The sequence below is a fragment of the Anomaloglossus baeobatrachus genome, chromosome 2 (assembly GCF_048569485.1).
Source record: "Anomaloglossus baeobatrachus isolate aAnoBae1 chromosome 2, aAnoBae1.hap1, whole genome shotgun sequence".
Lineage (NCBI taxonomy): Eukaryota > Metazoa > Chordata > Amphibia > Anura > Aromobatidae > Anomaloglossus > Anomaloglossus baeobatrachus.
In genome coordinates this window covers 123,129,129-123,144,103 of record NC_134354.1, presented here as the reverse complement: position 1 = coordinate 123,144,103, position 14,975 = coordinate 123,129,129, and the positions used below count along the sequence as shown (strand labels likewise).

Below are 14,975 nucleotides of genomic sequence, written 5' to 3'. Positions count from 1 at the left end.
GGCGAGGTATTCGGAAATTATTCGCGAAGCCGGATAATCGAAGTATTCGATCATCCCTAATATCTTTTTTTTTTTTTAATTGAACCCCAAAAAGGAACAAAATAAAATTTGGGGAAATTTTAAGTTTAAAAATTTTAGTAAATAATTGTATTCCACATATAAAAATCCTGGAACATCTGTCCTACTGTCCATCAGTAATGCCTCAAAAATATTCAGAAATTAATAGTTTGTTTGCCACTGTCAATTACTCTACTCAGTCTGGCACAGATCGTAAACCTGTCATATTGAACATAATATCTGGGCCTATGAGTTTAGTTGGAGGTCTTGAAGATTGGCAGCCTATACCGTATGGGTATAAGCGTCAGGCAATAAGTAGAACCATCAACCGGTACAAAAATCCAAAGATGAGCAGGGATTTCAATCAACTACAAATTATACCACATCTTTTGCCAAAAAATAGCAAGAGACAAAGTTTAAAACTAAAGTTATTAAGTCTGACATAATTATAAAAACACCAATATCATAAAATATTCATTTAAATATAATAAAAATTAGTGTTACAAAATATAAAACCTATATTTGGACAATTATTACAGAAATTGAATGAATCGTTTGCTTGAGAACACAAGAACAGTTGCTCTTATTGTTTGCTTGAGAACACAAGAACAGTTGCTCTTATTGCAAAAACAATGGCCGTTCTGCATTTCCACTAGTCCACTGGTATAAAGTCATTGTACGCATGTGATTGTGAATGCAGAGTCAGGTTTTTTCTATTTCTTCTCCTGCCATTTTTTTGTAACGCCAAGCTTGATGTTTAATTAATTCCGCAGTATCTTAACAAAGGAATAGTCTTCGTGTTTGGTTAAGAAAGATCCAATGAAAATCAGTAATCTGTAGCTGTTAAGGCACGTGGCTGGATATTTTATAATTCTATTTTTCCCTTGTTTTAAGAAATAATATAATACAAGTATAAAAATCTTCCACTAAGTCCAATAGTATAAAAAAAAATAAAAAAATTAATTAAATATTCCCTTGGATCATAAAATACAAAAAAAAAAAAAAAATGCTTTCCAATAGTTCATGTGTTTCTTTCTTGCTTCCCTTGCCATGTACTGTCCATGGAGGAGGTGCAATGTTCTACAAAAATCTTGAAGGATTTCACTTTGTTCCTTTATATTTAAACATGTTTTAATGTCCAATGTGTGAAAGAAATATAACTGCAAAACATTCTGAATTGTGCAGCAATATTCATGGAAATGATATGATGTGTCACGGGGTTAGACTCCATTCTGTACCAGCTGTGGCTTATATGCTGTCCCAAAGATATCTTCATGATAACGCATTTCATTCTGTAATATAAGAGAAGTTTTATAGATGTTGTCCTTGAAATTTCCTTCAAACCACACATCCAAGCTCTCACCATTTCCAGCAACCTGAAACTCAAAAATATTTCCAGAATCCATGCTTTCCTCATCTGTCAATCTACCAAAAAAGCTAGTGCATGACCTAATCATCTCCTGCCTCAGCTACTGCAATATTTTCCTCTGTGGCCTCCCTGCCAAACACTTTTGCACGTCTCCAGTCTTCCTTACTTCCATTGCCTGACTAATCCACCTCTCTTCATGCCAACGCTGGTTTCACATCAGCGTTTTCCTGCCGCACTCGCAGATCCAGCAGAAGGACAGTACAGTACATTAAAGTTCACTGGCAAGCTCCGGGCACATGCGGTCATGTGACCAGAGCATGTGACAGCATGTGACTGGCGCTTGCCGCACTGTCTGTGATCTGTATTGTACTGTACTGCCCGTATGCCGGATCCGGCAGTGCGGCAGAATACCGCTGATGTGTTTGTGCCCTAATCCTCCACTTCTTACCTCAGCAAATCTCTTCATTGGATCTCAATTCACAAATGTATCCAATTCAAAACTACCAACATTGACCTATGTAATTTCTCTCCCATATATCTCTGAACTAAATCTCCCAAAATCTCCCACCACACCATGTAATCTCTGGTCCTACCAAGATCTCCTTCTCTTCTTCACATTTATCATGCAAATGCCTCCAAGACTCCTCCAGAGTATCCCAAAATGTATGGTTATCCTCCACATTCTGAACTTTCAGGAGGAACTTGATAACCCCTCTCTTCTACAAACCTTACAGCCTCCAATGACCCAACCGCCTCTTTACCACCACCGAGCTGCCACAACCTCCCAAACTTACTATCTCCTTCAACACGATCCTATAGACGCCACAAGGGCAGAGCCCTCGCCCTTCTGTACCGGTAGGTCACTATTAAGTTTATTCATTGTATTTTTTATTTGTGTTTTGCATGTAACCCCTTCTCATGTACAGCACCATAGAATTAATGGTGCTTGAAAATAAATAAATAAATATTGGATAGCACACATTGTTGAATGGTAATGGATACGATCTCTATGTTGAGTAGGCATAATCTTTATCCCAATATTGTCAGCTTGCGTAGTTGTTGTATAAATCTCTAGTACAAATCACTTTTCAACCAAGTTAGGGTGTTAAAAAAAAAAAAAAAAAAAATGCAAAATTGAAAAGTTACCAAATCCTGAACAGGTCAAGATAATTTTATTAAAGGTGCACTATAATACTTCATATTTGGTACACAAAACCTCTTTTTCTGCAAGGCAGCTTTAGTCTATGAGGTAACTTGCAGAAAATGTACTACACCTTGCTGTAATTAGAAATACTTGTATTGTGATATTGGATCTAATGTAGGTGTTGTGACTAATTGTCTCCTCAATCAATACTTTATAGTTGTTGTGCCTGAAGTGTTAACGTGTGTACATAACATTTTTTGTGTGTTTCGTTTGGGTTTGTGGCTCCTTCATATACATGTGAAGAACAAATCCAGCATTATTACGTACTGTACCTTTAATTGGGTCATATATTGTTCCACTTCCTGGTCATTCAGGCCCTTTTTCCTGGCAATAATTAGTTTAATAGTAGCAGCCACATCTTTGGCCATCTCGATGTGCCCACACACATACACATGGCCTTCTTCTCCAAATAAAGTCTTGATCACCTCATCTTCTAGATTATTTTGCAGAATGTGCTGTACATATGTCTGCGGATGATGAGCAAAGGGAAAATTCATAATCCAATCAGAATTTTTCAAATATTTTTTCACTTTGTTATGGAACGTTTAAAAAAAAAAAAAAAAAAAAAAAACAAATTTTGACCAACTTATGTTTATTACACGTTTAAAAAAATAATAGCATTATAAAATAGTATAAAAACCCACAAATAATAGCATTATAGTAGTGAAATCGACAAAATGGAAATGTATGATTACAATTTTTTTTTAAATATGCTTTGAGTAGTGCTTATTAAATGGTTGTCCTTATATTTGCTAGATCCAATGATGATAAGCTCGGTATAGGATAAGGATGGGTGTGGTGCTACAGTTATACCAGCATATATTGAGCCTATCAAGTACTTCCCTTAAAATCTATTTATGAAAGTAAGGGCTCATTCAGATGTGACGCCCCGTAACTAGTCAGGTCGTCCCAGGTAGTCCCATGCACACACCCCCCCCCTTAGTAAGGTGACAGCAGCCAAACCACAAAACCTTTGTCACCACCCTCCGGGTTTGATGTTTACACCAGGGGGGCGGAGCCAGGCAGTTGGCTCTGCCCACCAAGGAGTTCACAGGCCCGGAGGCGGGTAAACAGTAGATGAGTCCTTGACAGTGGAGTGAAGTGGAGCCAAGCTCAAGGGCAGGCCTGTGCTCAGGCCTGCCAAAGTCTACACCAGGTGTCTGGGTTGGAGCCAGTCACCTCTGGCAAGGAGGCAGACGGTGGTGGCCGCCTGCAGGAGCTGGGATTACAGCCGGTGGAACCGTAGGGACCGGAGTTGGGCGGTGGCCCGCCGGTACCGAACCGGGGAGCCGATTGGAATCCGGAGCACCAGGAGGGGTACTCCAACCCAGTACGAGGCACAGAAACAACTAGGCTAAGTCAAATCAACTGATTGAGGACTGGACATTAGGACCTTTCCCACACAAGACCTGTCTGAAGACAACAGCCCAACCATAAGGGTAAAGCCACCGCCAAGGCATAGAGACCCAAGGGGCCAGCGTCTGCGGGCAAACAGGGCTCTCCCGACACATAGCAAGCCGGGGAGCGGACTAACATTGCTTAGGCATAAAAGAGTCGCAACTTTTACAAAAGATAAATGCAGGAGAAAGGGGGAAACCACCAACCTGTTAAGGGGAAACTGCAGCCAGCTGCGGGCACAGTTCACCATCTTGTTTGGTTAGCAGAGACTCCAGCGTGTTTATCATAGTGATTACACCAGTGCCTTTGGGCCGTGCCCCGCGCCGCACTGCACCGACACCCCAACACGCATCCATCCCCTCCCTCGGGCCCCCGGGACCATCATCCCCCCTACCCACGGAGGGGGTCAACACTAAGCTACGCAACACCATCCCCGGGAGCCTAATTAATGGCAGCGGTGGTGTCCATCCATTCACCACAACCTGTGGGTGGCGTCACGAACTTAACTTCCCCCTTGCAAACCACCGCGGCTCCGGCTGTGGACCTCCCCACCGAAGTCCCTACGTGTAGCGCCAACCCCCTTTCAGAGCGACGTGACCCCCGGGTCCGTGGAGAGCTCGAGCCACCCACCAACGAGCACGGATCTGAGCGGCTCGGCAGCCAGCCGAGCCCCGGGGCGGTACACAGACATCACTCATATCTATGATAGTCTATGGTGCAGTTGAAATGTCCGATATTTTCCTCGGCCTGAGAAGTTCTCAAAGCACAGAGATTTCTAAGATTGGAGGTTCCTCAAGCTCCTCATAGAACCAGTGAAAAATGGGCAGCGCCAGCAATACAAATGTGACGCCCTGGTCCACCAGGGGTCACAGTACACTACACACACACACACCCCTGGGTAGGTGACACCAGTCAATCAAACCCTTGTTGCCACCCTCCAGGCTTGATATCCACACCAGGTGGGGCGGAGCCAGGTGGTTGACCCCACCCACCGAGGAGTTCACAGGCCTGGAGGCGGGAAAAGACAGTAGATCTCGTGGTAGACAGTGAAAGTGAGAGGAGTGAAAACTGTGTCTGGGTTGGAGCCCAGGCACGTTCAGCAAGGTCGGCAGATGGTGGTGGTCGTCTGCAGGAGTTGGTGTAGGTCAGCGGAACCGTAGGACCGGGGTCGGGCGGTGGCCCGCCGGTACCGAACCGGGGAGCAGATTGAAGCCAAGCACCAAGGCAGGGTACTCAGACCCCGACTAGGCTAGGAGCCGCTGTAAAGGTCAAATTATCTGATTGCGGTCTGGACCTCAGGGGTTCATTCCCACCCAAGTCCCGTCAGAAGGCAACAGCCCAACCCGTCCGGATAAGTGCTACCGCCAAGGGCCAGAGATCCAAGGGCCAGCGCCTGCGGCGAAACGGGCTCTCCCGACACGTACACGCCGGGAGCGGACTATCCGTGGGAAGCCATAGGAGTCAAATACACTTACACAGGTGCAGGAAAACGACAGCCACCATCAACCCATCTGGGGAGAGTGAGAACACCGCAGCCGGCTGTGGGCCCCGTCCATCCAGCCGTTTGGTTTACCAGAGACTCTGTCCTTCTGTGTGTGAGTACAACAGTGCCATCCGGCACCGCAACGTTGCACCCACGCTGCCTCCCCGCCTAGGCACCTGCACCTATACCTACTCCCTACTCCCCAACCGGGGCCCCGGAACCAACAGCCCCTACCCACGGAGGGGTCAACACCTCAGCTGCTCTCTGCCATCGCTCCCGGGATCCCCCGTCACCAGCAGCAGTGGTGCTCACCATCACCACAACCCGTGGGTGGAGTCACGACAGACATCCCAAATACCCACCAAAACCCTCCCCCTTTTCACTCGTTGGCGAGGAGGCGCTGCTCGAGCCCCGGGTCCGGCCCTGTGCTCGAGCCACCGAGGAGCAGAAGCACCGGACCAGAGCGCCAGTGATTCCAGACGAGCGGCGTTCCCACCCCTCCGCCCGCGACACAATGACACACTGATGCAATCATTATAACGTCTTTTTTACTGCACCATTAATTTGAATAGGTGAGTTCAGTCCACAACCTGGTCTAGAGTAGACTGATGCCTGTTTTTTTTTTTCTTTATGCAGACCAGCAATAAAAAAACAAACAAAAAAACAAAAACAAAAAGAAAACCCCTGACATTTGATGATCCCCATAGAATATAATGTGTCAATATGCTTGCAGTGAAAATACTGAACACATGGATCAATAATAAATATGACCCAAGGCAACATTCACTTGTAATTCTTTTTCTTGTACAGGTGACTCAGATTAAAATGGGTAAATTTTATAATAGTTATGACATATGATTGAGAACACACTGTAATTAATAAAGGCGTGGGGTGTCCTGATTTAGTGCCTTTTTCGATTAACCCATATACCCTACAATGACCAACTCTTACAGTATGGGTATTATTTTATTTACTGAATATGCAATGCTTATATAGCACCAACATATTTCACAGCACTCTACAGACATTAGACATCTTTGTCACCATTGGGGCTCACAATCTAAATTGTGGCTCCCAAATCAGTAGGTCTTAAAGTGAAGCTGTCAGGTGCAATATGCACCCAAAATTACGGGCAGTTCTGGGTGCATGTTGCTATCCCTGCTTAACCGTCCCTGTATACACTAGCATAGATAAAAGATCTTTAGAAAAAATATTTCTAAAGATACTTTATGATATGCTAATGAGGCCAAGGGCGTTAGTTCCTGCGCACATTACACCCTCTTAGCATGTTAGCACACCCCTGTGGGTGTGCTAACATGTTAATCAATGCCCAATGTCCAGCATAATCATCAGCAGTCATGCGCGTACCTGTATCCGTTGCACCGGCTCAGAATGCTGGGCAGTGAGCATAATCAGAAGTCCCCGGCACTTGCACACGATTGAACTACAACCAGTTTAAAGCCAGGATGCGTATGTCGCGGGCGGAGGAGGGGACGCTGCGCTCTCCCACTACTCGGGTCCGGCTGCTGCTGCTCGGTGGTGGCTCGAGCGGTGGGCCGGATCCCGGGGACTCGAGTGGCGCTCCTCGCCCGTAAGTGAAAAGGGGATTGGATTGGATGGTGGGGATTTGGTTATTGTCCGTGACGCCACCCACGGTTGTGGTGAAGGTGGTGACACCACCGCTGCTCTGGACGGGGATCCCGGGAGCGGTAACAGGGAGCAGCTTTGTTGTTAGTTCTCCCCTCCGTGGGTAGGGGGTTGGTTGTCCCGGGGCCCGGTGATAGGGTAGGGATGGATGGCAGGCGGGTTACGGGGGCCTGGTGAGGTGCAGGGTCGCGGGGGCAGCGCTGTGCCCACACGGCACGGTGGTACTCACTCAGCCAATGATGAGGACACAGTTCTCGGTAAAACACACGGCTGGATGGACGGGTCCCACAGACGGCTGCGGTGTTGTTTCTCCCGGCAGGTTGATGGTGACTGCCTTTCCCTGCACCTATGTAGTGTAACGGTTCCAATGAGTTCCCACCGGTAACCCGTTCCCCAGCTTGGATGGGTGCTGGAGGAGCCCCTTTTGCCCGCAGGCTCTGGCCCTGGGAACTTTAGCCTTGGCGGTGACTGTTTCCCTCTCTCGGTTGGACGGTTGCCTTCTGTCGGGACTTGGCTGCTGGGAAACCCAGGAGGTTCCCTTCGCTAACGGATTTGGCAAATCACGGTGACTCCTAGCCTTGCCGGGGTCCGTAAGCCCCTGCCGCATGGTGCTGGCTTCTCTTTGCGTACCGGTCCGGTACCGCCGGGCCCCACCGCCCGTCCACGGTCCTTACGGTAGACTCAGATAGGCCACTCCTGCAGACGGTCACCACCGTCTGCCAACCTTGCTCATCCGTCCGGGCCACACACCCGGACCAACTTCAGGCTTCTCCACTACTACTTTCCTTCCTCTCACTTTCACTTCCCACTCTAATCTCTCTCCACTCCTCAACTCATCTGCCTGCTTTTCCCGCCTCCAGGACTGTGAACTCCTCGGTGGGCGGGGCCAACCGCCTGGCCCACCCCCCTGGTGTGAACATCAGCCCCTGGAGGAAGGCAACAAGGGTTTTTGTCTGACTTGGGTGTGCCTGACCGGGAGTGTGGGGTGTGTAGGTGTTGTGCTCTGTGGCCCCTGGCTTGTCCAGGGCGCCACACTTACACCCGGCTTCATAGTGCACATGGCGTCCGGTGCGGTGGCGGCAGAGAGGTGAGCGACCATGCCTCAGACTCGCGCATTCATTAGCATGCCCACAGGGACTCCTGCGGCAGATTCATTAAAACTGTGTTGAGTACGCCAATCTTAGGATCTCAAATCTGTTTTTTTTAACCAAAAGAATATAAACTGATTGTACAAATCTAACAACTCTGCAGCTATGAATGGTATTAACATTAAATCTATACTGTACATCAACATAAAGTTTGTAATACATTGCTTCCTTCTCCTCCTGGACTGATCATTAATTCTCAATTTGTGGGTCAACTCTGACTTCAATAAATAGAGAGGTTTCCGTTACTGAGATTGGAAATGGCAGTTGGTGCCTATAAAGTTCTAGGGAGAACTTCATCTGCTCAGGAGAACTTGCAGCACAATGTCTCTGCCTGTAGGCTCCTCCAAAGAATTTTTAAAAAAGCACAAACTGCCATCTCCAATCTCAGTAATGGTTAGGTCTGTCCTCACCGAATATAGATTGTAGAAACTATCCATGAATGGAGAATCAAAGATCAGTCCAGGACAAGAGGGGAAAAAAAAAAAAAAAAAAAAGATTGAAGTTCCTTATATGAGAGGGGAAGAGAGGGGGAAGAGAGGGGAAAGAGGGGGGAAGAGAGGGGGGAAGAGAGGGGGGAAGAGAGGGGGGAAGAGAGGGGGGAAGAGAGGGGGAAGAGAGGGGGGAAGAGAGGGGGGAAGAGAGGGGGGAAGAGAGGGGGGAAGAGAGGGGGAAGAGAGGGGGGGAAGAGAGGGGGGGAAGAGGGGGGGAAGAGAGGGGGGGAAGAGAGGGGGGGAAGAGAGGGGGGAAGAGAGGGGGGAAGAGAGGGGGGAAGAGAGGGGGGAAGAGAGGGGGGAAGAGAGGGGGAAGAGAGGGGGGAAGAGAGGGGGGACGAGAGGGGGGAAGAGAGGGGGAAGAGAGGGGGGAAGAGAGGGGGGAAAGAGAGGGGGAAGAGAGGGGGAAGAGGGGGAGAGGGGGAAGAGAGGGGGGAAGAGAGGGGAAGAGCATAAATCTCACCTTTGGCTGTCCTGGCTGCCGGGAGTAAGCAGTGAACACATCTTGTACAACGCCTTTTCTTTTCATGCTTTCCTTCTCTTCTCTATAGATTTCATCGACTTCCAGTTGCTGGCAGCCAGATAGCAATATCATAGGGCCAACTTTCTTACCTGAAATTGCAAGTTTATAAGCAAAGAAGATTTATTTTGGAATGCAGTTATTATTCTGCTATTTTTGCAAGTAAAAAAAATATACAATCCCATAATAGCTCAATTAGCAATTCCATAAACATACGGTGGTAATACACCGACTAACGGTGGAAGCAATAAGGGACCAACCCATCAAAGCTTTTTTTTTTTTTTTTTTTTTTTTTTTTTTACAACAAAACTGATGTAAAAGTCCCACAATTTTTGCAAAACTTGCTCGGCTTTTGGTGTTTTCGCACTGGTTTGAATCAGCTCACCAACATGGGCAGCGCACGGCAGGATTTTCCAAGATGTTTTTCCCTGACCCTATGGCATGAGACCTCTCCATTATACAAGGCTACTTCCCTCTTCCAGCCATTACATGATCCTACACCAATAGGCTGTGACATTTTACAGTCATATGATCTACCTGCGAGTTAATCTACATACCGGCCTATGTCATACATCACTAAACCCCATTGTAGGTTTTTGAGTGATGATAATCTCTTGTGAACTCACAGTCTCTGTGTCAATCCATCTGATTGTCCGATTTTGATAAAGGCCAGGGGCCGAAACGTCAAAAAACTGTTTACGGACTTTGTTACATCAACTATACTGAATAAAAAATAAGAACACATCTTCTCTGGTTTCCTTATTGGGTATATATGAGTGCCGGAGTTCCTCTCCTTTCTTCACCAACATGGGCAGAGCTGGGGCAGGATGGGCCGTGGGCACACCCACCCATCAAAAGTGACAACCTGTTTTGGACCCAGAAATGCTACAAGTATCATATCTGGCTTGAAGAGGCACAAAATTCATTATTATGTGACATGCTCTTAATGGATTTGGCACCCTCTACTCCAGAAAGATTGGCGTAGCATGAGCAATGCTGATCTTGATGAATCAGGACCTCAGTTCCTACAGTAAATTAAGATTTAACAGAAATATCCCATGAAAAGTGTTCCCACCTTGTGTAATTGGATCAGTAACGCTCATGCTTTACCACCATTCTGTTCAGTTCCATAGAACAGTCAGAAACCATGATCACCTCTATATCCACTGCTTCCATAGAAATGCATAGAGTGGTGGTCACAAGTAGGGACTTCAGGGGATTCTATTTTAACAGGGGACTCACCCTTTCTAGTAATCAGTTAAGGTCTGAATTGTTGGACCCCAACCATTTAACATCTATCTTGGGGATAGGTGATAAAATCTTTTCATGGGATAACCTCTTCAGTTATGATGTCTCCTGCCAACAATGCTCATGGACCATTGATGGATCTCCAGTATCGGCCAGTCACTCTTCCTGAATCTGGAGTGTGATTTTGGCAGTGTGAGTGTATGTTCCCAATCACGTCTGATTAGCGGTCACCTGACTCACATTTGAAAAATATATTTTCTTTTTGAATTTGGTCATTAAGGGTTGTCCAATCAAAGAGGCGCTTTCATATTGTCAAAATTACCAGGTCAGTTTATGTAGTATAAAAGCATCTTGATATTTGCATGTTGGCCATACCTTTCTCCATGTCATGCAATCTCTGCTGCCAGAAAGACCTGAACGGAGAAATCCCGGTGCCGGGGCCGATCAGAATGCACGGTGATAGGGGGTTTGCAGGGAGATGGAATGTGTTTGTACTGGAAGACATAGAAATGATAATATAAGCCACAGACACATTACACAATAGGTGAACTGAAGCTTAATGACATAGGGGAAAGCATGATGGGGAATTGTAGAAAGGGAAGAAGGAGAGGCTTAAAGGAGAGGATTTGTTGTCACACACTAACATAAAATGAAGAACAAGCCATTAGAAGTGGGGTAATTATGTCCCCGGTTCATCAAAGCTTTCATGACAATTCTAAAAGTGAAAACCTTTGAAAATTTTAGTGAGGCTGCTCTGTAATTTTGCAACTTTTGACTTTCTCATCCTATTTTTGCCAAACTCTGACAAAATGGTTGCAGCTTGGATTGAGTGTGGCAACCCTGTTCAAGCAGCAGCTTTCCTTATGCCAGTCAGAGACTGGAGTAAGATGAGACACATTTGTGCAAACTTGATCACAGATTTTTCAACGCCAAGCATTTGCTCTGTCTTATTGTCTCTAGTGTAAGCTAACGGTTGTGGGGAATATTAAAAGGCATTTGACCTTAATGTGTAGTATTTTGCTTATCCATAAACTGATGTAGCTAATGCAAGCTAAAAATATCTCCATGTCTTATTTAATAAGTAAGTTTGGGGAAATAAGTGTAGGGTCTTGGTCAGCATTAGAGTGTATGTTTATGCTGTTTGGTATCAATGTTTGAAGTTCTACAATACCAAAATCCTGCTCCTATAACAAACAAAAAAAAAAAAAAAAATCTAAAATTATAATATATATATATATATATATTTTTTTTTCAAGTTAATACATCCCTATATTCTTTACTTACCTCCGTATGAAACAAGGAACCGTATCGTTCAGGCTCATGGTGTTAAACCATGTACTGCACACACCATGGTGAACTGGACCGTGACCCCCTAAAAATATACAAGATTAAAAGTTTAACCTTAAAACAGGAGAATAATAGTATACCAAATGGTTACCAAAATGATTTTAAAGACAATCTGTCACCAGGTTTTTTTGACCATAATCAGCAGCAAAATGTAGAGACAGACCCCAATTCTAGCGATGTGACACTTACTGGGCTGCATTCTGTATTTTTAATAAAAATCACTGTTTTATCAGCAGAAGATAATCACTGAAAGGGGACTGCTGCCATGTTGTCCTCCATATTCTTGATCTCTGTATAACCACTCCTCCACCAATGATTGGCTGCTATTTGTGTATACTGCGCATAGGCAGAATTTGCCAATCAGCAGTGTGGGCGGGGTTATACAGAGCTCAACATTCAGAGAACAGGTAGACCTGCAGCAGATAAAAAGTGATTTTTTTCAAAATGATAGCTAGCATCTCTATGAAACATCGCCAGCATTAGTCGTCAACAGCCATTCTAAGCTCAATATGGCTGCCATCGTAAAATTGATAATTTTATATACTTGGTGTATCTTCAAGTCATTAAATAGTACTCCTTATTGCGGTTTATATTCAGATATAGTACATTGTGCCTGGCTCGGTACAGCACAGTTACCAGATCTGTCTCTAATAAGGCGTGATGCATCGGTTTGTCCATCAAATGACCAGGACAGATATTGATCCTCTGTTAGAACATTGGAAAATTGTCGAACACATTGCCTAACTTATGTCTAAGGTCATTCCTGTTTCCATCATCTCAATTAAGTTACTAACCGTTAGTTCTGTAGTTTATAACCGCAATGGTGAGATGGATCTCTCCAGGTGTCTGGTCATTGGAGGAGCTTATGGAGTAGTACCTTGCCTTTAGAGGTGGTAACTGAGTCAAAATAAATGTAGCCGGTACTTTAAGAGATTTAAACTCTTCCAGTACATCAAGGAATGATGGGTAATTGTAGGATTTCCAAGCATTGTACTGTTTTGTATCCTACAAAACGTAAAATGATACAAGACGTAGTTTATTAAACCAAGACCAATCATAGACACTTGAAAATCAATGCTATACTACATTATATTAATTATTATTATAGCGCCATTTATTCCATGGCGCTTTACAAGTGAAAGAGGGTAAACGTACAACAATCATTAACAGTACAAGACAGACTGGTATAGGAGGAGAGAGGACCCTGCCCGCGAGGGATCACAGTCTACAGGGAATGGGTGATGGTACAATAGGTGAAATATTATTAGCTAAACAGTTGGCTAAACTATTTTCCCAAGTGTGGAATGTTGATTCAGTAGTATAAAGGGGTGTTCCTATTCAGTTAATGTTTGTCTTTGCCGTTGCGCTCAGTGTCTGACATCACGGCAGCCAATCGGTGAGCTCAGCACAGTTCTGATGGGGGCTTTCCGTCCACACAAGCAGAGCCGCTGCGCTCACTGACGGCAGCAGTGGCAGAAACTCAGTGGATTGGGGAGGGACAGGGCAGTTTGTTTATGAGTATTAACCTGCAGCTGGAGGCATTGAGTAACTGAAAAGCTAATAACCCATTATGGACCGCTGGTAAAACCCTACTTTATTTTGTTTATTAATTTTTAGTAATTTCATTTTCTTTTCAGGGATATCACCGGGCACTTTCTAAAGTTGCTGCGATTTGCACCGAGTCTCAGCTCTCTCACCCCCATGCAATCCTATAGGAGCAAAAAAAAAAAAAAAAAAAGTCAGAATCCGGGTGGCATACGCATGTCACACAGATTGCATACGCATGTCACACGGATCCTTGACACTTGCATACCGCGTCACACTGGCTACCAGAGGAATCTCCAGTAATACCAGGCCTGGTCGCGGTTACATGTACTGAACTCCGGAGCTGTCACCTGAGCTCCAGAGTGCAGCCTGAACAGCGAGTGCCGAAGTGATTGATTCCCCGGTGATTGCTGTTCAGTTCAGCACAGCTGCAGACAGACCGGACTGATCTCTGGAGCTCAGGTGACAGATCCGGGGTTCAGTACATGTAACCGCGGCCAGGCCTGGTATTACTGGAGATTCCTCCGGTAGCCAGTCTGACGCGGTATGCATAAACAAACACTCACATAGCATCCGTATGACATGCGAGCGTCATGCGGGTGCCTTTGTGAGGAAAAAAAAACCCACAAAAAACAAAAAAAAAAAAAACACACCGTACGCAGACCACACACAGGACACTCGACTCACATTTTGAGCCGAGTATCGCTGTGATTTATAAAACGTAAGTGGAGAAGAGCCCTTATGTTGAGGCTTTTCAGTCAGTTTGGTAGCATACAGGGGTTATCCTGGTACATACAATTATTATCTATCCACAGTATATGAGAAAACGTGTGATCATTGGGATGTAACCACCAAGGCCTCCAGTGATCTCAAGAACCAGGGTTTCAAAATCCCCTCTATAAATGGAGTGGTAGTGCACATGAATAAACACTGCTCCATTGACTTCTATGGGACTGACGTCTCAGTATAATAGCACCAATGAAACACATTAAATTGCACAACTTATGAAAGTTCATGCTACTGCATAATCATATTCCATGGACTTCATTGGTAATGATGGAACTGCACAACCTAGAACTATAGAACCACATTAACTGCACAACTCCTGAAACCTGATGTGACTGCAAATTTGATGTTCTGCAATAGTCAAGGACATTATACAAAAGTGATCCAAAAATCTGATGCATCTAAATAGTACATGGACAAAGATGACATTATGTAGATGTACACCTATATCTATGTGTGGTAGCCCGTTGAATACAAAAGCACAGTTGTCACCCAATTTGAGTGAAATTTTGCATAGCCTGCCTAACACAGGCTAAAAACACTGCTAAAATTAAAACTCAAAATATCCCCTCCCACAAGATTTGCCCACCCCCCTCCCTCTGAATTTAGGCTCTATTAATAATAAAAAAAGAAAATGGGTGTGTGTGTGTTGAATGCAAAATCAGTTTTGCCCAAAGGGTCTTAAGGAATTAAATTGACAGCGTCCAAAGAGTTACCCGTAAAGAGGCAGCT

General features: G+C 45.1%; 1 protein-coding gene across 1 annotated transcript in view; it reads right to left on the bottom strand.

The window, feature by feature from the left end:
• Window positions 1-1,277: 1,277 nt before the first annotated feature.
• NOS2 (nitric oxide synthase 2) overlaps window positions 1,278-14,975 on the bottom strand; it is a 75,322-nt gene continuing 61,624 nt past the window's right edge. Inside the window, exons 21-26 of the mRNA XM_075333237.1 lie at window positions 12,707-12,917; window positions 11,850-11,937; window positions 10,941-11,059; window positions 9,261-9,409; window positions 2,903-3,097; window positions 1,278-1,349 (exon numbers count right to left, since the gene is read on the bottom strand). Of these exons, the coding sequence (XP_075189352.1) occupies window positions 1,278-1,349; window positions 2,903-3,097; window positions 9,261-9,409; window positions 10,941-11,059; window positions 11,850-11,937; window positions 12,707-12,917 (834 nt within the window). The remainder of the gene's footprint in view (window positions 1,350-2,902; window positions 3,098-9,260; window positions 9,410-10,940; window positions 11,060-11,849; window positions 11,938-12,706; window positions 12,918-14,975) is intronic.